We start from the raw sequence: 23,269 nt of genomic DNA, 5'->3' as shown, positions 1-23,269 counted from the left end.
CCATTATATGTTTACTACCATTTTCTTTCTGTGGGCAAACAGCTGTCTGTCAAGGAGGAGGAAATGGCAGACATGGAGGAATATCACTGAGAAGCCTCCAATGGGAGAGCTGCTACAAATGCCTTTGGATTCTCACTGTGATGACAGGATAATAGGAAACTGTTGCCCTGTGGAGGCAACCTAGGAAACCTACTTGGAATTTTTAAATCTACGGTAACTCCCTCAACACACTGGCTTAAACAAATTGTTTAGCCACTCTTTAGCATGCAAAGTTCTAACTGCACTTGGGGCGGTGGGGGTGTGTGTGTGGATTAATAGCTTTTTAAAAAAGTCTCTTACACTGCACTTATTAAATTTTTCCAGAGCGGGCTTGATTTCTTGTTGGTCTAGCCTGCAAGAAGAAGAATGTTGGGAAGGCTAATTGTCATGTAACTATAGACTTGTCTGTAAACTATGTTATATGTTTCTAATTTGCTTGATAGATACAAAGTTTCATTTCTATGTTATGTTTTACTTACATTGTTATGTTTTACTTACATTGTTATGTCTATTTCTATGTTATGTTTTACTTACATTGTTATGTTTTACTTACTTTACTTACATTGGTAGACTCAAGAGATATTAGAATAAATAGCCATAGACTTTAAAAAATCTACAGTTCAAATCATTGCAGCAAGTCTACCTTATATGAAACATTACTCAGCTGCAAATATTCTGACTTTGATTTCTCTCATAGGTAAAAAGTGCAGATGGTTGTCTATTCTCTGTCAAGTGCTTTGATAATACTATTCACAGTTTTAAAGTTCCTAAAACCAATCCTCAACAATCAAGAGAGGTAAGATTCTACTTAATTAATATTTAACAGCTTGCAGAATCTAGAGCAAAACATTACTTGCAGGTTGGTTCAGATGTAACTCTCAAGTGTGAGGGTTTGGCATTACATGAACAAGCCTTTGTGTGTCTCTCAGATTCGCATCCATCCTTCCTTTACACATCACGAGTGAATTGATTATTTCCTGCTTTCTGGCCAGTTTTTTAGATTGATATTTCATTTGAATTGTCAGGCACAAATAGTGGATTACAAGCCTAGCTTGGAGAAGAGCACAAACACAGAGTTTCCCCAGTGCAGATGAAATGCAATGCTATTGCTTGCCAAAATCAGGAAGTATATAATTTTGGGTGTGTGAGGAGAAAGGAGAGTGTGCAAACCTAAGGCACCCCAACCTTGTTTATCTAGCACCAGATTTTAGTATGGGATTATGCCTAAAACAAGCCACTAACCAGGAGCTATTTCTCAGTGCTAAACATCTTTACTTGTAGCGCAATGCTAGAATATTAACAATGGTTGACTTTACTTGAAACAGTGGTGGAGCTACCAGGGGATTGGGGGTGCGCGTTGCACCAGACGCATGCCTGGGGCGTGGAAAATCCCCCCTATGGCACTCCACTCCCCCGCCCTCCACCCTGCCCCCCCTGCCCCCACACTCACCTTATTGGAACAGTGCAGGCTGGAGAAGCGGCCTGTTCCCTTCAGGCTGAAAACAGTCTGGCGGGAACTACATTCCCAGGAGACCTTGCGAGCCCAAGGTCTCATGGGAGAGATGTCAGTTCCCGCAATGCCCCGATTTTTTTTTTCCAGTCTGAGAGGTGAGCAGGCAGCTTTCTCAGCTGAAATGGATGCAAGATGTGTGGGGGGGGCAGAGATGCCCTACTTGAGAGGGGGGGGGTGCATGAGAAAACAGAGTGCGCACTGGACGCACTCTGGCCCAGCTATTCCTCTGACTTGAAATAAGGCAATAGTTGAAGTTTACTCTTCAAACTCTTCATGAAACATTTCCTCCTAGTCACTGGGGTATCTTGGGGTGTGGGAGGGCAGACCCCTGGTCCCAATATTCTTAATTGTATTTGTGTTCATTAAGGTCAGTTTAGTTCATCCCGTGACTGTTGCTGCAGGTGTAATCAAAGCAGACTTTTCAGAAAATGCCTATGAGGTGCAGGTCTTCACAAGTGAATGTACTTAAGAGCACAGACTGTTTGATGATCCATATTTTAATTAAGTATCTATAATGCACTTAGACTTTCTCAAGAGTCTAGACAAATAAAATTAAAAGTTGCTTCACACAAACCATAATTAACTTATGGCATTCATTGTAATAGTAATGGCTTAGATCAGGGGTAGGGAACCTGCGGCTCTCCAGATGTTCAGGAACTACAATTCCCATCAGCCCTAAATTTCAGCGTATGGCCAGGTGGCCATGCTGACGAAGCATTGATAGGAATTGTCAGATGAGTATCTAATTTTATCTGGAAAGCAGGTTCCCCAACTTAGATCTTAGTGTTTAAGATGGGATAGTCAAAATCATGACGCATGGTTTTTATTAATGACAAGTAGTCATAAGGGCTAGAGGTTAACATCAGAGGTAAACTGCATTTTCTGACAGTAGAGGCAGTTCCATCCATTGCCTGTTCAAGGGCTTTTGTGAGGAATCTGGCTGGAGTAGATAGATCTTTGACCAATCCCATACAGCTTTTCTTAGGGTTAGAAACAAAGCCATTCCTGAACAACCCATCTCTCTTTGGTCGCCCACTGCCCTTTAACTCTTTACAAACCACTTTTAGTTGTCTGTTGGCCTCCACGGACTGCATTCATATTCCCCCTAGCATGCTGCATATTAAGTGGTAATGATGAAGTCTGTTTTTTTTACCTTCCCTTCTGGCCTCTTTTTGTTTTCCAGAACTGGGTGCAAGCTATAGAAGAACATTCAGCGTATAGTACTCACTATTGTACTCAGGAACAGTGGAGTGACAATGAGGAAGAAGATGACCCAGTATCAGTTGCTGAGTTGCAAGATTCGCTTAAAGTAAGTACGAGAAGAAGCAGACTCCTTACTCACTTGGTATGTAGAAGTCTCAGGTTCTCTGCAAGACAAATACTAACAGAATGATCCACAGGGTGTTTGTTGTGAGGGGGGAAGGGCAAGGAGATTGTCAGCCCCTTTGAGTCTCCTACAGGAGAGAAAGGGGGGATATAAATCCAAACTCCTCCTCCTCTTCTTCTTCTTCTTCTTCTTCTTCTTCTTCTTCATGTTGATCTGTCCATTGAAAGAAGATTCCCTAAATTTGCTTCTTATCAGCAACTTATGAGTCCTAAGAAGTCTTGGGATAGCAGTGATTCTGTTGGATAAGGGACAGCTGAAGCAAATCCACCAGTGGCAGAGGTCCTGTGGGTGGGTCAGAGTGGCCAGCTTCTGACTCGTGATGATGTGTAGCTAGCAACTATTCCAACTGTCAAGGGCCTGTAAGACAGAGTTGTTCCAGCAGGTCTGTGGTTGAGGCAGCAATGGTATTCCACTTAATCGGCCTCCCCCTTCCCCTTCTTTTATTTCTGTTCAGCATGGCATAGGTATCTTATCTGTGTTTTAATGCCACTTGGATGTGTTATAGATACTACAGACTGTTTGGTGTTTATTGTTGATTTTATTGTTATTATTCCATTTTGAAAGCCACCCTGAGCCCACAATGAAAAGGACAGTCTAAAATAAAATAAATATTAAATAATGGCATTTTTGCCATGTTTTAACCAGACATACAGGCAAAGCATTCTGGAGACACAGACTTTTAAACCAAATGTGCTAAATGTGCAGAAAGAAACTATATATAGAAGTCTTTTTATCGTCAGTCATCATCCAGCTGTTTGATCATTCTCCCTAAATGTAAAACTGTACACACACCCATTTTTATCTGCATCTTACTCGCTGAACAGTGTCACTTTCCGAAGATGAGAGAGAGAGGTTGCATATACTTTAGATTACAGTCCCTGGCCAGGTCATCACCATGAACAAAACAAAAAAACCACGTCCACCCTTTTACAGAATGCCACTGTTTCAGTCTCTGGTTCCTGTTTGTTTATAGGAAGATAGTTATCTCCCTGGCACTGCAGGGTCTGCTCTTCACAAACATAGCCTGTCCTTTGCTGTAGTTCCTCTCCAGCAGCACCCCCATGCACAACCAGTTTCTAAGAGAAATAGAGTTCCACCAACAAGCGTAGGATGATCTGTGTGTATGCCATCAAGTCACAGTCAACTTATGGCAACCCTTTAGGTTTTCAAAGAAAGAGACGTTACCTGCATCCATGTTGGCTGAGAGAGTTCTGTGATTGGCCCAAGGTCACGCAGCAGGCTTCATGTGAATTGAACCTAGTTTTCCAGGTTAGAGCCTGCTGCCCTTAATCACTACACCATGCTGGCTCTCTGATCAGGATTTCCTGTGGCTGTCTGTGTTTATGTTTAAACCATGCTCAGTTTTCCTCACCAAGTAAGGTCTGAGATGAAAACTGTCTCTAGGAAGGAAGGAGAAGCCATTCTCCAAGATCGATTGTGTTCCCTTCTACATTTGGAATCTGCAAATGCTAGGTGGGGTTTAGAGGATGAGACTGTGGAAATAGTGGGAGGCTGGTTAAAATCTCTCTTTTCCCCAGGTATAGGTATCTAGCCCAATTTGGCAGAGGGTTGTATAAAACTCCTTAAAAATGCAGACCCCAGCTATGGCTAGTTAAATTCTAAATTAAATTCATGGGCTGCACAAGTGCTCTCGAGGGGAAAAAAGCTGCTCCAGCATGTAATTTCAAACATCTTAATTTGCTTTCTTAGCAAGTATCTGCATTTTTTCACGTTAAGCTCTCTCAGTGGTTTGTGCTCTTTCAACTAGTTATACTCTTTTAAAAATGCTATACAGTATCTGGATGTGCTTAACAGTAACAGTGCTGTGTTTAGAGAAAACAAAAAGAGGGAGGAAATGATAGTAAAGTTGAGTTTTTCCTTCTGACCAGGAGAGGGAGTATGTCTAGTATTTTTCTCTAAAACTAGGGCCTTTTCCACATAAGTTGTTTACAGCATATCTTGCCAATGGATTCTACTTGTTTTTCTTTTAATTCCACACATTTTTTTCCTCTGGTTGGTCACAGAAATGTTCTCCTTTCTTTTTTCCTCTATTGTTTTCCTGAGCACTTTTACTACAATGTTTTTCAATCCATGGCTAAGCCAGTTTCCCATGAGCTTGCATTCATGTTGAAATTGTCTTTATTTCTGCACTCCACCAATGCCAGACTCTTATTTATGTCTCTGTGGAATCACCCAACACCCCCTTTAGCCATTTTCTCCTGCACCTCATCCTGCATTTTTGAAAGGTTTTTTTAAAAAATCCTCTATTGCATTAGCAGCGTAATGTGAGGGCCCTGACTCCAACAAGATTGATTGTATCAGCTTTGTCAGTTTCATCTCAAATGAACCATGTCATGTTGAGGCTTAAATTCTCCATGTCTTCAGTTAGTTTTTTTTTACTTTCCCTGTGTATATTCACACTGTAGAAACAAATAGTAAAATTGAAGGAAATAACTTATGGCAGGTTAAACTTCAATAGCAAAAATAATCTTAGAGCTTTAAATACATCCTTGTGATGATTCATCAGTATTTCCTAACTCTTTTACACTTACTCCATTCATGAGTTCAGTGGACTATAATTACTGATAATCCTTGTGATTTTACTTAAATCAAGCAGAAATAGCAAAACCGCTTTAAGGGGGGAAAGGAGGGCAGATTTCTGTCAACAGTTGTAGAGGCGGAAGCAGAGACCTAAGATAGGGTCATCCAGCCTTTTTGAACTGCTCTTTCACTTTCTATCAAGCTTTGCAAGCTTGCTGGACTTGGTGAAGCAAGGTGTTCTCTGAGCTGCATGGCATCAGAAATGTTGGGCTTGTACATCTCCTGGCAATAGTACAAAGTATCTGAGTCTGCATTATCCAGTTATAATCTGGAATGAAAGAAGCTAGGACCATTGATATGGCGACTGAGCTGCCCTCTTTTGGACATGCTTGTCCTCCTGGAAAAAGTGAAGAGTGAATTTGCATATATGAGGGGATGAAGAAATAACAGATCAAGTGCTGCGTTCTGTCCTTGCTCTGTAGTAAAATAAAATCCAAGCACTGAGTTCTGTATGTGCTGAACTGCACACTAGTTAATGGTGATTTGATGTTGCAGTGAACGAACAGGGCACAACAAGACAATTTGTGTATGATTACTCTAATAAAAATGAAAACTAGTTTCTCATCTGATCCTCAGAGTCAGTCATTCAGTGAGAGGAAGAGGGCCCTATAGAAAGTTCTGACAAGTGAGGAAGGAGGTTTTGGTAAAAGGTAGTACAGCACAACTATGGTTTGTTCAATATAGCAAGACTTGTTTAGTAGTTAGGTACCTCTTGTTTATTTTCTGATCTTACCTCTCTGTTTTTTAAAACACAGAACTGATTTTTGCTGCATGTATGACTCTTCTATTACAGTCTTAGATTAATGCTGTGCAAATGTACTTCCTGTTGTCCTCACTCTACTCTCCCTTCCCAGCCCCTTTCTTCTTTTTGTTTCACAAATTATTAAGTGCACAATCACAAATAATCAAGTGCACAACTATATATGTGTACAGAACTTGATATTTCCCTGTTCTGTGCCCAGTCTCCAGTTCTACATGATGCACTGTTTCGGATGGTTTAGGGATAAAACTTTACTGTACTATGCTCACTCTTCGGGCAACTAGTGAATAATTCTCCTCTGTCTATCTTGCTTTATCAGTAATTTATGCTGTGATATTTGCATATCAGCTGTGTCGCCTTGAAAAGGTCACACCTTGCTGAATCTCAAGCAACAGCACAGTTATTTTCCAACTTAAACTTTTCTATCATAGTCCTGAAGCCTGAACCAATGTGTAAGAAAACCCAAAAAAAGGCACTAATGGACTTGGTTTATTGACAAAAAGTTTCAGGTCATAGATGATATAGAAGTCCTTATCTGAGACCCTTGAAATGAGCTGCCAGTCAGACAATGTTGACCTTGATAAACCAAGGGGCTGACTCTGTATAGGGTATCTTTCAAATCAAACTATAGAAATCAAATCAAACTTTTTTTGTTAAAAAATTTCACATGACGGTTTTGTAATATTCAGAAGAAATTGATCACACATAAGCTGCTATCTTTTTCAGAGTAAATTGTATCCTATAAAACTTCTTAAAATAGTCTCCTATATCCAATTGATCTAAACCCGAGTGTTCATTTTCTTGTTACTTGTCAGACATGAAGCTTTTCACATAGCATGATAATAACTCGGCATTTTTTTTCCTCAGAAGGCACAGACATGTCAGCAAAGACTAGATAAAGAGATTTCCAGCTTCGTCTCCTTGATCAAATCTTATGACACCACTCAAGGTAATTTTTAATCAATAGGAAACTCTTTGACTGCTTTTATGTTTGTTTCATCAAGCTGGCCAAAAAAGTTGGTTTACCAATTTCTTGCCAAATATAGGGCTACTACTATGTTGCCTGCCCAATATTCTCCAGAAGACATCCTTCTGGACTGTTCTGTCCCCTTTGAATTCCATTACATTGTGACAAAATTTAGATTTATACCCTGAATTTCTCCCCAGTGGATTTAATTAAGGTGAATTTTTCAAAAGATAGGGAAAAAATCCCTCCCTCCCCAATAGCTCACAATTTGAAAGCCAAGAAACACAAAGAAAACATCAAAATAAATAAGTTTCTCAAATGCTGAATTCTTTGTGGAAACAGGACAGTTCTTTCAGAAAAACTAAGTTGTTCAGTATCCCGCTCCATCAATGTGTAACTGCAACAACATCAGCAGTCCAGTTTAGAGAAAGTGTCTTGCACCAGGAAAAGGAAACAAAGAGAAAAGAGCACTTTTCTTCTTACTTGTATGGTAGCAGTCACCTCATGTTTTGTTATATTACTTAACTCAATAGCCTGACTTGTAACAGTCCTGATTCTCCTAATGCTTTTTTGTGAACCATAACTACCAGCAATATTCCCTCTAACCATTCCCCATGACTGCATGGAAGTTCCCTAACAGTGAGCGGAACTGAGCCACCTGTGAGAGCTCTCCCTGCTGGGTGGCCGCCCATTCTGAGTGGCACTAATACAGTGGCTCCAAGGTTGTGTGGCCAACCAGCTCTGTCCTTCCTGAGATTTTATATAGAGTTTGTCAAAGGGAACTAGTTCCTGCTCCAGTTAGAAATGTCCGAGCCACCGTGGTGTAGTGGTTAAGAGTAGGTGCACTCTTAATCTGGGGAACTGGGTTTGATTCCCCACTCTGCCACTTTAGCTGTGGAGGCTTATCTGGTGAACTATATTAGCCTGTGCATTCCAACACATGCCAGCTGAATGACCTTGGGCTCATCACAGTTTTTTGGAGCTCTCTCAGCCCCACCCACCTCACAGGGTGTTTATTGTGAGGGGGGAAGGGCAAGGAGATTGTACACCCCTTTGTGTCTCCTTATAAATCCAAACTCTTCTTCTTCTTAAGTCACAAATATCAAACATATCCCTTGCAATTTTTTAGACTATGAAGACTTGACAAGTCTTATGCCTCTCTGCTTTGCAGTGTGACACAGTTTAACTATGGGCAATTTAACTCACATATGGACAATTTCACTTGCATACAAATATAAAAAGTTAAAAACATGTTGGAAGAAAATAACAAACCAGAGGTGTCTTCTACTTCTTCTATTTCCCCTTAAAGGTATTCCCATTTCATTTCTCAAGAGAGCTGAAGTGGTCTCTGAAACATCAAGAGAAACTTGCGAAGCCCTGAGTAACTGCCTCAAACTCTTAACTAAGCAAGAAGGGGTAGGTATATTGCCCATGATATGCACAGTCACAATAGGGGCAGGTATTATAAAGGAAAATTACAAGACTGATGTTTGGATATGAGCCTTTCTCTTATTACCAGCCTTGGGTTATCTGTTCTAGTGGAGTTCCACAACTTTGGGTTGCGGTTGCCTCTTCTTTATCAGTTGGAACCACATGCAGCTATAGGCTTGAGACATTTAAATACTGTGCAGCCTTACTTAAGCACTAAGGGTTGGATCCAGCCAGATTTTTCACTCAATTTTACTTAATTCCCCTCTTTGCTCCAGTCCTAATGACTTTTGTCAATTTTTAATAAAGGGAACCTCTCCTCCCTTTCTTACCTCATTTTAATTTGAATGCACTGAAAAGGAGTTGATTTATAAAAAGCACAGTAGATTACCAATTAATTAAGATAATCATCAGTGTAAATAAAAAACAATAATTCTTCATTTCTGGGCAGAATATAATATACTTTGAGGACATAATAAAATGTCATGTTACTATGGTACTGAGAAGTTGCAGAAATTGTTATGAGTGGCTGATACTATTTTTGAAGGGGTTAGGTCTCTTCTCATCTTTGTTTTTTTTTCTGCAATTTATATTTGCAAATGAGGAAGCTTGTGTTGACCGTGGCTTGCAGCACCAGTTACATGATAATGCAACCAACACAGTGAACCCATTGTAGGCTCAGAGAAAGGTTTTGGGAGATGGAAATGTTAATGTATATCTTGGCCAACAGAGTCTGGTTTGTGAAGTATTGTGTGGGGGTGAGATCATGCATGCTTAGATTTTAGGAATGTTTCTGGTCTGCATAAATTACTTTTTTGAGTAAGAATATTCTCCAAATGAGTGAAGACTTAATACTGAATTATGATTTAAAGGAACATTAGTATTGAAATAGTGAAAAGAGTGTTCCTCACTCATTTGATACAAATATAACATGAAATGCAGCTAAGAGTATTGGTTTGGAAATGGCCTAAGAAATTGTTTGAAGCCAAGTACCCAGTGAGGTGCTCTGGGTTTGCACAATGTCAGATCCCACTCAATAATCTAATATGGTAAGAATATAATTTTGAGTGGTAAGGCTGTGGAATTATGGACTAACAGATGAAATGGTAGCTGATACAGAGATAGTTTAGCAATCTCATTAGACCAAAGAATGAAGGTCCATCAATTGTTTGCTGTGATAGTTACATGGAACCTCTGTGTTCAAAGGAAGGGTGCCTCTGAATGTCATTTGCTAGGAAGCAACAACAGAAGAATGCTAGGGCCTCTGTCTACTACTTGTTGGCCTTCTGGAGACCTCTGGTTAGCCATAAGGAGGCTGCTGGAGTATATGGGCCATTTGTTTGATTCAGCCAGGCTACTCGCATGTCTTTACTGGTGGCAGAGATTAAAAAATGCTGATTTCCCTAGGGTGGCCGGTGTGCTCTGTTTGAAGTCTAAATTAGACCTTAGTTCCAGATGAAATCGCATTAGTAAAATTGTTTCCTTCTACATACAACAATGTAGCAAGACATTGAATCAGTATGAATTGCACAGTATGAATTTTTAATAAGTTTTGTTATTACCCTTCACAATCTGTTCTGTAATTCTTTGTTTTTGCTGTATTGTACTTGCTGAACTGAATTTCTAATTTATGGAGCACAATTATTAGAACAGTAAAGTTCAGCACTTAATATAGGATATATGGTGATGGTCAGATTTAAAGAAATTAAGCATTTGTGATATGGTTCCTCAGCACCCACCTAGCTTTTGCTGTCTACATCTATGTTGGACACACAAAGACACTAAGAACATAAGAACATAAGAACAAGCCAGCTGGATCAGACCAAAGTCCATCTAGTCCAGCTCTCTGCTACTCGCAGTGGCCCACCAGGTGCCTTTGGGAGCTCACATGTAGGATGTGAACGCAATGGCCTTCTGCGGCTGTTGCTCCTGATCACCTGGTCTGTTAAGGCATTTGCAATCTCAGATCAAGGAGGATCAAGATTGCTAGCCATAAATCGACTTCTCCTCCATAAATCTGTCCAAGCCCCTTTTAAAGCTATCCAGGTTAGTGGCCATCACCACCTCCTGTGGCAGCATATTCCAAACACCAATCACACGTTGCGTGAAGAAGTGTTTCCTTTTATTAGTCCTAATTCTTCCCCCCAGCATTTTCAATGAATGCCCCCTGGTTCTAGTATTGTGAGAAAGAGAGAAAAAATTCTCTCTGTCAACATTTTCTACCCCATGCATAATTTTGTAGACTTCAATCATATCCCCCCTCAGCCGCCTCCTCTCCAAACTAAAGAGTCCCAAACGCTGCAGCCTCTCCTCATAGGGAAGGTGCTCCAGTCCCTCAATCATCCTTGTTGCCCTTCTCTGCACTTTTTCTATCTCCTCAATATCCTTTTTGAGATGCAGCGACCAGAACTGGACACAGTACTCCAAGTGCGGTCGCACCACTGCTTTATATAAGGGCATGACAATCTTTGCAGTTTTGTTATCAATTCCTTTTCTAATGATCCCCAGCATAGAGTTTGCCTTTTTCACAGCTGCCATACATTGAGTTGACATTCCCATGGAACTATCAACTAAGACGCCTAAATCCCTTTCCAGGTCTGTGACTGATAGCACTGACCCCTGTAGCGTGTATGTGAAGTTTGGATTTTTTGCCCCTATGTGCATCACTTTACATTTTGCTACATTGAACTGCATTTGCCATTTCTGAGCCCACTCACCTAATTTATCAAGGTCCGCTTGGAGCTCTTCGCAATCCTTTGTGGTTCTCACCACCTTACATAATTTGGTATCATCTGCAAACTTGGCCACCACACGCTACCCACCCCTACTTCCAGGTCATTTATGAATAGGTTAAAGAGCACTGGTCCCAAAACGGATCCTTGGGGGACACCACTCCCGACATCTCTCCATTGTGAGAACTTCCCATTTACACCCACTCTTTGTTTCCTGTTTCTCAACCAGTTTTTAATCCATAGGAGGACTTCCCCTCTTATTCCTTCATTGCTGAGTTTTCTCAACAGTCTCTGGTGAGGAACTTTGTCAAAAGCCTTTTGGAAATCCAAGTAGACAATGTCCACCAGTTCACCCCTGTCCACATGCCTGTTTACACCCTCAAAGAACTCTAGTAAGTTTGTAAGACAGGATTTGCCTCTGCAAAAGCCATGCTGACTCTTTCTCAGCAGGTCTTGCTTTTCTACATGTTTTATAATTTTATCTTTAATGATAGATTCTACTAATTTACCAGGAACAGATGTCAAACTGACTGGCCTGTAATTTCCCGGGTCCCCCCTAGATCCTTTCTTAAAGATTGGTGTGACATTGGCCATCTTCCAGTCTTCAGGGATGGAGCCTGATTTCAGGGATAAGTTGCATATTAAAGTGAGGAGATCAGCAATTTCATGCTTGAGCTCTTTAAGAACTCTTGGGTGAATGCAATCTGGGCCAGGGGATTTGGTAACATTTAGTTTATCAATGGCTGCCAGAACTTCTTCCTTGTCTATCACTATCTTCGCTAGTTCCTCGGATTCGCCTCCTAAGAAGCTTGGTTCAGGTGCAGGAATGTTCCTCACCTCCTCTTGGGTGAAGACAGATGCAAAGAATTCATTCAGCTTCTCTGCAATCTCCCTGCCATCTTTTAGCACACCCTTTGTTCCTTTGTCATCTAACGGGCCTACCGCTTCCCTTGCTGGCTTCCTGCTTTTGATGTACTTGAAGAACTGTTTGTTGCTGGTCTTGATGTTCGCAGCCATGCGTTCCTCATAATCCTTTTTTGCCTCCCTTACAGCTAACTTGCTTCTCTTTTGCCACCATTTGTGTTCCCTCTCATATTCTTCATCAGCCAAACTGGACTTCCATTTTCTAAAAGACATTTTCTTTTTTCTGATAATTTCCTCAACCTCTCTTGTTAACCATGGTGGCTTTCTTTTGGACTGGGTGCTGCCTTTTCTAACCTGTGGAACACATTCCAGCTGAGCTTTTATTACTGTGTTTTTAAATAACCTCCAAGCATCCTGGACAGTTTTGACTCTCTTGATTTTCCCTTTCAGCTTCCTGTGCACTATCCCCCTCATCTTTGAGAAATTTCCCTTTCTGAAGGCGAATGTAACTACATTAGTAGTTGCCACTTGTTCGCATGCTGAGATACTGAATCTGAATCTGAATCTGAAACACTATTCCCTTATTCTTTGCAATATCATGTTTTTAAAAATCTCTTACTACATTTTCAGCTGCTTAGCCAATGTACGTGAAGGGAAATTTATTCTTGCAGTTCTGTACTGGTTTAAAACACAACTTAATTGGGTTTCAATTATATTTGTATATTTTAATGATTAATGAAATTGTATTGAAGAATAGAGAATTTCCTTCCAAATGTTTGCTGAAAAAATATATTCAATTATAGGAACTGTGTAAGAGAGCTGTTTCTCATTCAGTCAACCTTTTCTTGTTTTTTCATCACAAACTCAGGATGTTCCCTGATTAATCACATCCAATTTATGTAAAATTGGGATTTTTATTTTGGCCCCACTGCATATCACTTTAGGTTAAACCTAATTTGTCAGGTTGTCCACTAATCCAGTCAGGAGAGATCCACTTGGTTGTCCTTAGTCCATCGTTCACCATCCTGAATAATTTGGTGACATCTGCAAATGTTCTCACTTTACTGCTCACTCTCTAATTCTCAGTGACTTATTGTAAGTAGCACCAGTCGCAATGTAGATCCTTAGTGGACTTTGCGGTTCCTTCCTCCACTGTAGAGCTGTAGAATCCACAAGAGGAATTGTTCTCTTATGAGCAAGTTTACCCTGGAGCTTTCATTGAGGACCTTTGTGAAAAGGTTGTTGGAAATCTTGTGAAATGGCTACCAAATCATTCTTATCCATATGCTTATTAACATTCTTTAAAAAACAAAAAGGTTGGCGAGGCAGGATTTTTCTTTGCAGAAGTCATGCTGACTTTTCTTCAGCAGGAATTGTACATACTTTAATAATAATAGAAAGTGTGGGGATTCTATGATTCATATCATAGAAGCAACATTTGAATCCCTTTTCAATGTGGTATAATGTTTAAGAGCAGTAAACTCTAATCTGGAGAACCAGGCTTGATTCTCCACTCCTCCACAAGAGCGGTGGAGGAGTGAATCTGGTGAACTGGATTTGTTCCTCTGCTCTAACACATGAAGCCTGTTGGATAACTTTGGGCTAGTCACTGTCTCTTTGAACTCTCTCAGCCCCATCAACCTCACAAGGGGGTCTGTTGTGGAGAGAGGAAAGGAAGGAGTTTCTAAGCCGCTTTGAGACTCCTTACAGTAGAGAAAGGCACGCAAACTCTTCAAACTCTTCTTCATAAGTATACCAGATTATACCAGAAATATTAATGCTGTGTCACACATTCCTTTGGGCTGGGGTGTTGCTGATAGGTCCTCTGTGTGTGATTCAGTTCAGCTGTGTAGGCGTGGACTTCTAGTGACCTCACTGCTGCGCTTGTGTGGCATTTCAGTCTATACAATTCTTTTTTCATGCAGCACCACTAAGGGAATATTAGAGTTGGTATGACATGTCAACTTGCTGCTTGCTGAGCACCTGCTTGTGTATGTTATGTTTAAAACATCTTTTTAATTGTAAAAGGAAGAAGTGGTGCTTGCATTGCAACCTGTATTTGAGGACTTTGGTGCAGGAATTCCATTGCCACAGCATTTGCTGGGCATCCAAAATTCTATTGCTGAATTTCAGCCTGGCATTTAATTCTTGGGCACAGAGTTCTGCCAAAAAAAAGAGAGAGATTACATTAAAATAACAATAATTTAGTATCAGATTGGAGTCAGGATGCAAATTGGTAGACCAGTCTGCTGTTCCTCTTATAAGAGAATAAAAGAAACACACATACATAATGTTATGCAGGACAAATGTGTGGGAGAAACGGTCTTTAGGACCCAGCAGGAACATATCAGTCTGTAATAAGTTCAGTTGCAACCCAGGATGGCAACTTCAGCAAAGGTGCTGGTATCCTGTTTCTTGATACATCCAATGGCTCTTAATGCTCTAGAGTCAACTGAGGAGCAACTACTACTCCCCCGCCTCACCTTTCCTGGGTGTCGTTGAGTACTGGGAAAAAAGAGGGGAACATCGATGTAAAGGTGCCGGAGGCAATCGGGGACTGTGCAGAAACAAACAAAAAAGCTGAAGTTGCAATTTGCAGTCCTGGTACAGTGCAAGCGCAGACAGGCGGGCACCTTTAATGGAAATGCCCTACACTCCCCCCCCCCCCCCTTCTTTTTGGATTAGTGCTTAACGCAGGAAATGCAGCTTGAGACTTAAGTTGTTTTCTGACATTCTCCTCCCGCCGGAGAGCGACAAGCCTGCGGCTGGCCCGAAGGGACCCGTTTGGCTCTCGCGATAAGCCCTGCAGAGGTGTTGGTGCAGCAGCAGCAGCAGCCGCCACCGGGCGCGAGCGGCGGATGTGCTTTGGAGCCGAGAGGGTGACGGAGACAGCAGCGGGGACCTTGCGGCGCTGCGCACGAGGTCAGCGATTGCCTTGAGTGCCTGGCAAGGGACGGCGCGCACCGGGCAGCCTTGCAGGCGGAGGAGCAGCTGCTCTGCTCTGCGCTCCCCCGCGTGTGTGTTGGTGTCAGTCAAGGTGGGTCTGCTCTGCGTAGAGGTGAACCGGGTGTCTGTCATTGGTAGGGAAGCGCCGTTTGAGCGAAAGAGATGGAGGGAGAAAAGGACCTTGGTGCAAGTGTGAGAAGGCAGGGCAAGACTTTGATTCGTTTTGTTAATTTAACATTCCATTGGAGCAGTTTCCTAATCTAGTATCTGTTACTAATAGTGATAGTGTGTGCCGCTACTTAAATCCCTTTCCTTGCAGTGAAAAGGTTAAAAGCAGTTGCTCCCCCCACCTCCTGCTCCTTTGACATTGTGATAATGAAAACCACTTTTTTTTCTTTGCCAGAGTACAGAGATCCTTTGAATCGCCCTTTTGACCTGTAGAAAGGAAAAGTGGATCGTGAGGATTGAATGTGTTGAGTGTAGTTTTTGTTGGTTGTGTGTTTTTTTAAAAGTAGTGACTGCTTTAAACCAGACTTTTCACTTGCAAATTAAACTTCAGTAGAAATTATTGGTAAAAAGTATAGTATTTTTTTTTACAGTTGATGTCGATTTTCAACTGTACCAAGTACTCAGATATGACAGAGTAAACAATCTGGTTGGATGTATTGGTGCTAGATACTGAAATTGTATGCACAAGCTTTAAAAATTCAGTGACCATAAAGAAGACTTAAAATTGACCCTTTGGATGTCCGAGATGTGAAGGAGGACTCTGACGCACTTTAGGCTAAAGATTGAGGGAAGGGGACTTTACAATCTGGAGGAAGGGTGAAATAAAGTTATGATAGTTATGATCGTTGTTAATTGACGTAGTTTGAACATAATTAAATCTTATTAAACCAATATCCGTTATAAACAACACCCATCTACAACAGAGGCATTTTAAATAAATGTACTGGAGCATCCATCTAAATAGTTTCTCATTATTGGTCTTGTAGGTAAAGGTTTCTTTTCACTTCCTTTGAATTTTTAAGAAGTTTGAAGGCAGTAATGGCTGGTCAAGCTTATTCTACAGTTAACATTGTCATTTGGCGATTGCCTTTAAACAGCAGTGTGTGTGTGTTAGTGACTTCAAATTGAACAGCTATTGAATTATTTTAAAACGTTAATTCTCTTCATAGCTACTGGCTATGATATTTAAATTGTAAGGGCAAGCCTTTGAATGCCAGCTGATGGCCAGAACAGATAGCAGGGGTGAACAACTGCCTTCAGGCTCTTTGGAGTCTTCTCAAGGGCATATTGCTGGCCACTATTGGACATAGAATACTGTAAGAGATTAATCTTTGGTCTAATTCATCTTGACTCTTCTGTTCTTGCAAAACTGTCTCACTTTAATATGAGGAAATTTACTGTGTGAAGTGACCTATTATTATTATTATTATTATTATTATTATTATTATTATTATTATTATTATTATTATTATTATTATTATTATTATTATTATAAAACAGTTATACACAGCAAACAAGATCAATATGCTGGATTTTGTATTACATCACACGTCGGACACTTCCCAAGCATCTAGGACTGTGTGATGTATCGACGAATAATGCGTGCAGAGCCTAGTAGGGTGGCCTTTTGCAGCTGACATATGGTGATTTTGTCAGCGCCAATTGTTTTTAAGTGCCGTTCAAGATCTTTAGGCACTGCACCCAGGGCATATGTAATAATAATAATAATAATAATAATAATAATAATAATAATAATAATAATAATAATTATTATTATTATTATTATTGATTTCACAGCTGCCAGATCTTTAGCTGGTTGTTGGCCTTCATTACAATTCGAGCCTCACCCAGAGGCCTAGGAAGTTGTAATGTATCGGCGTAGTATTCGTGCGGATCCCAGCAGGGCTGCCTTCTGAATTTTACAAGTTGTTGTTGTTGTTGTTAATTCAATTTGATAGACCGCTCTATCCCCAAAGGGCTCATTCTGGTTGCGTGTCTATAAAATAGAGAATAACCTTGTTAGTGTGACATATTTTGTTTATTGATGAAAATATTTATATTCCACTTTTCCTGCCATCAACAGCAAAATATATCTAATAGTTACCTGGTTGGTCTCTGTGTGGGAGTAAGTTCTCTATACTCTTAGAGGTTACTTCTGGTGTGTGGAAAATATAAATGAACCTAAAGAAAAGGATACCCCCTCAAGAAAGATTGCTACTGCCTGGTAGGGACTGAAAATGCTTCAAGAATACAGAACGTTGAGGGCAACTGTATTTATTTATTTATTCACTCATTTTATAAAGAAAAAAGGGGGTATCAGCTTGCTCTACTCCAAGAGTTTAGAAAATCTGAGCAGGATGGCATTTCCAAATTGGTCTTGTGGCTTCTCAACATGTACCATTCTAAATGTGAAATCTTTCTCCTGTGCATAATTGTCTTGCTTAAAAACAGTTTGAAATGCATCTGCATACTGCAGACAGCTTGTTGTCAATTATTTTACATAGTTATGTTCTGAAATTTTGTATCCTTTCTTGAATGTTGTCTTCAGCAGATTTCTTTCTTCCGCTGTTTTTCCTTTTAAGTTAATCAACATATATCATAGGGCAGCGCTTGGTGTTTACGGTGCATTGGAAGGCCTTGCGAGAGTTATTCCATGTATGGAGACTCATCAAGCGCAGTTAGAACCTCCAAGCTTTTCTTGGCTATTCTGCAGACCATAGTAAAATGCTGAGAGGATGAAAGTGAACAGTGTAAAGTTGTCCCAAATTTTGTGGATGGCTTTTATTAGCCCATTTTACTGTGGTCTCAGGTATTGCAAATCAGCTGTAAAAGCAATTTGAGTGCTTGCAAGAACAGATATTTTATAACAGCATAATCTCTGGATACGAGCACACAGTACAGGCCTTTGGCTACTATAGTTCTTTTTCAAATGGATCCCCCCACCGCAAATAAAAGTAAGTAGAATGAGATTGTGGTTTCTCTCTGTTTTTCTGCAGCTTCAGAAATCAGACGTGGCTGAACAGAAACATGGGCAGTGATTGCAGAAAGGGGCAGGGCTTTATTTTACATCCTCCCAGGGACGTAGGTATAGATTTTTTATTGGGGGGGGGTTCGGGGGTGAGGCCACACCCCTACCCGCCCCTAGGGCATGGCCACGCCTCCCCAAGCCCTGCCCCTGGCCTAGCACTTATAAAAGCAGCTCTCCACGGTCGGGGATGGCAGTCTCCCCTGCCCTGCCCTGCCCTGCCCCTCCCCTCTGGACAGAGGCATAGAGGGAAAATGGAGCCTGGTGCAAAATCTGAGTTTTGCACGCACACGTGCGCACGCGCGCACACTCACACACACACACACACACACACACACCGGGCAGCCACTGTGATGCTGGAATCCACCCCCCAAACAGCATCACTTTCAATGGTTTTAAACTAGAGAGCCCAAATTCTCCTTTTAAATCCACCTTAAAGGATGAATCTGGGGTCCCTAGTTAAACTGCATTGAAAGTGATGCTGTTTTGGGGTGGATTATCCCCCACCCTGAAACAGCATCACTTTCAATGTGGCGTAGTGGTTAAGAGCAGGTGCCTTCTAATCTGGAGGAACTGGGTTTGATTCCCTGCTCTGCCACTTGAGCTGTGGAGGCTTATCTGGGGAATTCAGATTAGCCTGTGCACTCCCACACACGCCAGCTGGGTGACCTTGGGCTAGTCACAGCTTTTCAGAGCTCAGCCCCACCCACCTCACAGGGTATTTTTTGTGAGGGAGCAAGGGCAAGGAGATTGTAAGCCCCTTTGAGTCTCCTACAGGAGAGAAAGGGGGGATATAAATCCAAACTCTTCTTCTTCTAAACTGAGGACCTCAGATTCTCCCTTTAAATCCATGCCGAAGGGGGTGGATTTAAAAGGAGAATCTGGGGAAATTTGGGGGGTGCCTGCTGTCAGGGGTGCAATTGTTAAGCTAGAAGCACCAAACTTTCAGGGTATCTTTAGGAGTCTCTCCTAATGATACCACCCAGGTTTGGTGAAGTTTGGTTCAGGGGGTCCAAAGTTATGGACCCTCAAAGGTATACCCTCCATCTCCTATTAGCTCCTTTGGAAACAGTGGGGGATGGGGCACCCCCTTTGGGAGTCCATAGCTTTGGACTCCCTGGACCAAACTTCACAAAACCTGGGTGGTATCCATAAGTGACACTCCTGATAATACATCCCAGGTTTGGTGAAGTTTGGTTCAGGGGGTCCAAAGTTATGGACCTTCAAAAGTGTAGCCCCCATCTTCTATTAGCTCCCATTGGAAACAATGGAGAATGGGGGCACCCCCTTTGGGAGTCCATAACTTTGGACCCCCTGAACCAAACCTCACCACACCCGGGTAGTATCACCAGGAGAGTCCCCCAAACAATCCCTGAAAGTTTGGTGCTGCTAGTCCAAACAATGCGTCCCCTGCAGGCCAAAACCAAAAAAAGCACTAAAATGTTTTAAAAACCCACAAACAGAGGGGCGGAGCTTCGGACATGAATGGGGGGGTTCAAACCCGAGAAACCCCCCCTTACCTACGTCCATGCATCCTCCCTCATTTTAATTTTACATTTTCCCTCCCCATTCCCATTAAGGTTGAACAGGAGGTTGCCTTTCTCCTTTTCTCCAATGGAACTAATAGCTGAGGGTATGCTGGGAAGGCAAATTATCTTGGGAGAACTGCTATTGTCTCATCCTCACTCCATTGTACTGCTGCCACCTGTGTGCCAGCAGATCGAGAGTTTGCTCAGTACCTAGAACTTCCAGTCCTCAGAACAGCCAAATAGCAAGCAAACAAAAGCCACCCTTTTTTACCAATAGTCAAATCCAAGCCTTCCTCCTCGGGCCAATGAACCAGAATTGTGATTAGTCTAAACAGCAAATGAGAAAGATCAGTTCAGTCCTTTCTAGTCACTGGCATCCTTGTTGACTCCTCCTTATCCTGCTGACTTCTTTGAACCCCAAACCAAACAACCAAATGTCAAAGTAGTGGTCTGATCTGATGTTTCCAAATATTACAAGCTCTTATCATAAGTAAACCACATTGAGAAGTTAACCATATTAGAGAATGTAATATTTGACATCTGGATTTTGATTATTTCATATCTGGATTTGTATCCCTTCTGTTTAACTCTTGTGAATAAACATTTTGAACTCTGTAATATGTAGACATGAAAAGTGACTTAGGGCCTGGCAGAGCAAATAAGCAGTATTTATTTTTGCCATGTGATTACATACTTCGACACAAAACCAGTTACTTACATGAGAACAGCCGTAGCTGTAGTTATAGTCCCTACAACCAAAATGATTGTGTCCTGGCTGCATTTAAGAGTTCATGCCAGAGATTTTCCCGGTGAACACATATCAAAGTAAGTATATGAAGAAAAAGTACTTTTCTTTGTGTGAGCTGGTCCTTGGTACAGACCTTGGTAAATGGCTATTCTGAGTGAAAATCCATCCTTATTTATGATCAAAACTTGGCTTTCCAGCCAGCGTTTGAGAGCTGAATAGCTTTTTATGAGCAGATGTGATTCAATGAAATTCTTAATTATGATTAGTGGTGCCCAAAGCCATTCTTTCAAGAGCAATTTTTAATCTTGAAATTGAAAATGTGCTGTCAAGAATAAATTCAGAACAAGTTTTAATTAAGACTTATAGTGTTCTCCTGTAAGAGAGCAGCTGCCACTCCATTCAAAACTGTAGCCTCCCGAGACTGGTTTTCACTGTGGAAAATAGCATTTCAGAAGCAGTAGTCTGAATCCATTCTTCTATGGCTTCAGAAATTTGAAGTAATTAAATGTTCATAATTGATTCAAATAGTAAAACAACACAATGACTCTTCTCCAGTTTTCTACTGTACTTCCTCATTCTCAAAAAACCCTGGTTTCCAATTGTGATTTGCTGGCAAATTATGGCTTGCTGTGAATTGCTGAGTGAATCAAATTAAGAAGGGGAAGCAGGAGATGCAAACTCAAGGCTTATTCATATAACCACAAACCACAGCTTGAGCTAATGCAGTGACTCTCAACCTGTGAGTTGCAACCCCTTTGGGAATCGAACAACCCTTTCACAGGGGTCGCCTAAGACTCTCTGCATCAGTGTTCTCCATCTGTAAAATGGATAAATGTTAGGGTTGGGGGTCACCACAAAATGAGGAACAGTTTTAAAGGGTCGGGGTATTAGGAAGGTTGAGAACCACTGAGCTAATGGTATAAAAATTTTCAGATAAAATTTGTAACTATTAATGTCAATACGTTTAAAGCATAAAATCTGTCTTTCTGTTCAGATGATTTTCCCCCTTTTATAATGTAAGTGGAAATCATAGTTCTTAAAAGTTTCTTGTTCCCTAAGAACAAGGGGAGTGTTATTTCCTCACTGCATCTTGATGCACATATGTCAGAATTAGCAGTGTTCTTGGATCAAAGCTTCTATCTTCAGTGCTCAGTATATTGAAATTTTCTAAACAGGGTGTGAGTACCAAGGTTATTTCAGGTCAGGTTTAAGCTCCATCTTCTTTCATACTACAGGTACAATTCAAACTCAGTGCCCTGCATACCTGATAAAATTAAGTCTGAAAAAAAATATTGGTACTAGAAACCCACTTGTGTCTGACTCTAGCCCTGTTCACAAGTTGCTGTGAATGTACATATACTCCAAACCTGTACAGAGATGGCTTGTGTGCACAGGGAGGGAAAACAGGCATGACAGTACTATATTTTTTCCCTTATCACCTACTGCAAGTCCAGGATCATAATTCAGTAGCAGAGGCGTAGCAAGAGGGAAAAGCACCCGGTGCACCAGTGTGTTCTCCATCCCCGTCCCACCCCGGAACGCCCCCACCCTGGAACACTCCTGCCTGGAATGTCCTCGCCACACCCCCACAGGGGCCCATGTCCAGTGTATCACACACACCCCGGCCTCCTTGGATCTACACCTCTGTTCAGTAGTCAGGTTTTTCTGAATGTGTTTGAGTTGTAACTGTTCTGTATTAATTAAAATCAGTTCCATTATGCTGTTAAACATTCAATTAAATACTCTTTCTTTTCTTTACAGGCTTTTTTTGAATAAAATTCTTCTACAGTAATATTTTTTTAAATTCCAGGGCAGGATAGGGCAAAGTGAACAAACATAGCAGATAGAGAAGAGCACTCAATAGTATTCAGTGGGTTGGGGTGCTGAGGTGGTTATCCTAGATATGAGAACTGGATTTTACAGGCATAGAAGAATGTTGCTGCTTTCATTTGCTGGTGTTTAGAAGATATGTAAATAATGTCCTATGGAGAAACTGTTTGATCCCAATATGTGCTTGACTTGTGGGAAGAGAAAGTACTTCCACTCATGTAATGGGTTGTGGGTATGTGCGTGCGCGTGATTGCCTCAGATTTCCTATGGTAGTTGCAGATTCCCATTTTGCATCCCACACTGCTCCTAAGGATTCAAGACTGCAAGAGACAGGTAAAGATTTGGTGGGAGCTCATTTCTTAGCTGTTCCTTTCCTGTCACTTATTGGGAATCCTCTGATCATCCAGTTCATATCTATCTTTTCTACTTATTAAGCATATCTACTTAGAAAAGTGAGGAAACTGAAATGAATGGATTAAAGTGCAACTTTAGTCTAGTTGCTCTGGCCTAAGGCTTAAATGAAAGTATATCAGCGTATGATTGCACTTTAAGTGGGTTACTTAGTAGAAGTCAAGGTCTATAATTCAGTACAGAATTAAGTTTGCAGGACTGTGAGGCTTTTTCCCTCATGAAAAAGAAAGTAAAATATCTATGATGATACTTCATCATGTGATGATACTTCTATGATGATATTTCATTGTACAATAGTAATGAATACTGTAGGACAGTGGTGGCGAACCTTTGGCACTCCAGATGTTATGGACTACAATTCCCATCAGCCCCTGCCAGCAATTGGCTATGCTGGCAGGGGCTGATGGGAATTGTAGTCCATAACATCTGGAGTGCCAAAGGTTCGCCACTACGGCTGTAGGACATTTCTGCACGAGTAGT

At 41.2% G+C, this 23,269-nt stretch overlaps 1 protein-coding gene across 2 annotated transcripts in view; it reads left to right on the top strand.

Moving 5' to 3' along the window:
* Nucleotides 1-23,269, top strand: part of OSBPL1A (oxysterol binding protein like 1A) — an 89,885-nt gene that overhangs the window by 21,033 nt on the left and 45,583 nt on the right. For both annotated transcript variants that reach the window (XM_048507662.1, XM_048507661.1), the window contains exons 12-15: nt 737-835; nt 2,736-2,861; nt 7,168-7,249; nt 8,577-8,683. In XM_048507662.1, coding sequence (XP_048363619.1) covers nt 737-835; nt 2,736-2,861; nt 7,168-7,249; nt 8,577-8,683 — 414 coding nt within the window. The remainder of the gene's footprint in view (nt 1-736; nt 836-2,735; nt 2,862-7,167; nt 7,250-8,576; nt 8,684-23,269) is intronic.

Source organism: Sphaerodactylus townsendi, linkage group LG09, assembly GCF_021028975.2.
Source record: "Sphaerodactylus townsendi isolate TG3544 linkage group LG09, MPM_Stown_v2.3, whole genome shotgun sequence".
Classification (NCBI taxonomy): Eukaryota; Metazoa; Chordata; class Lepidosauria; order Squamata; family Sphaerodactylidae; genus Sphaerodactylus; species Sphaerodactylus townsendi.
This window is presented reverse-complemented; position numbering and strand designations above follow the sequence as displayed.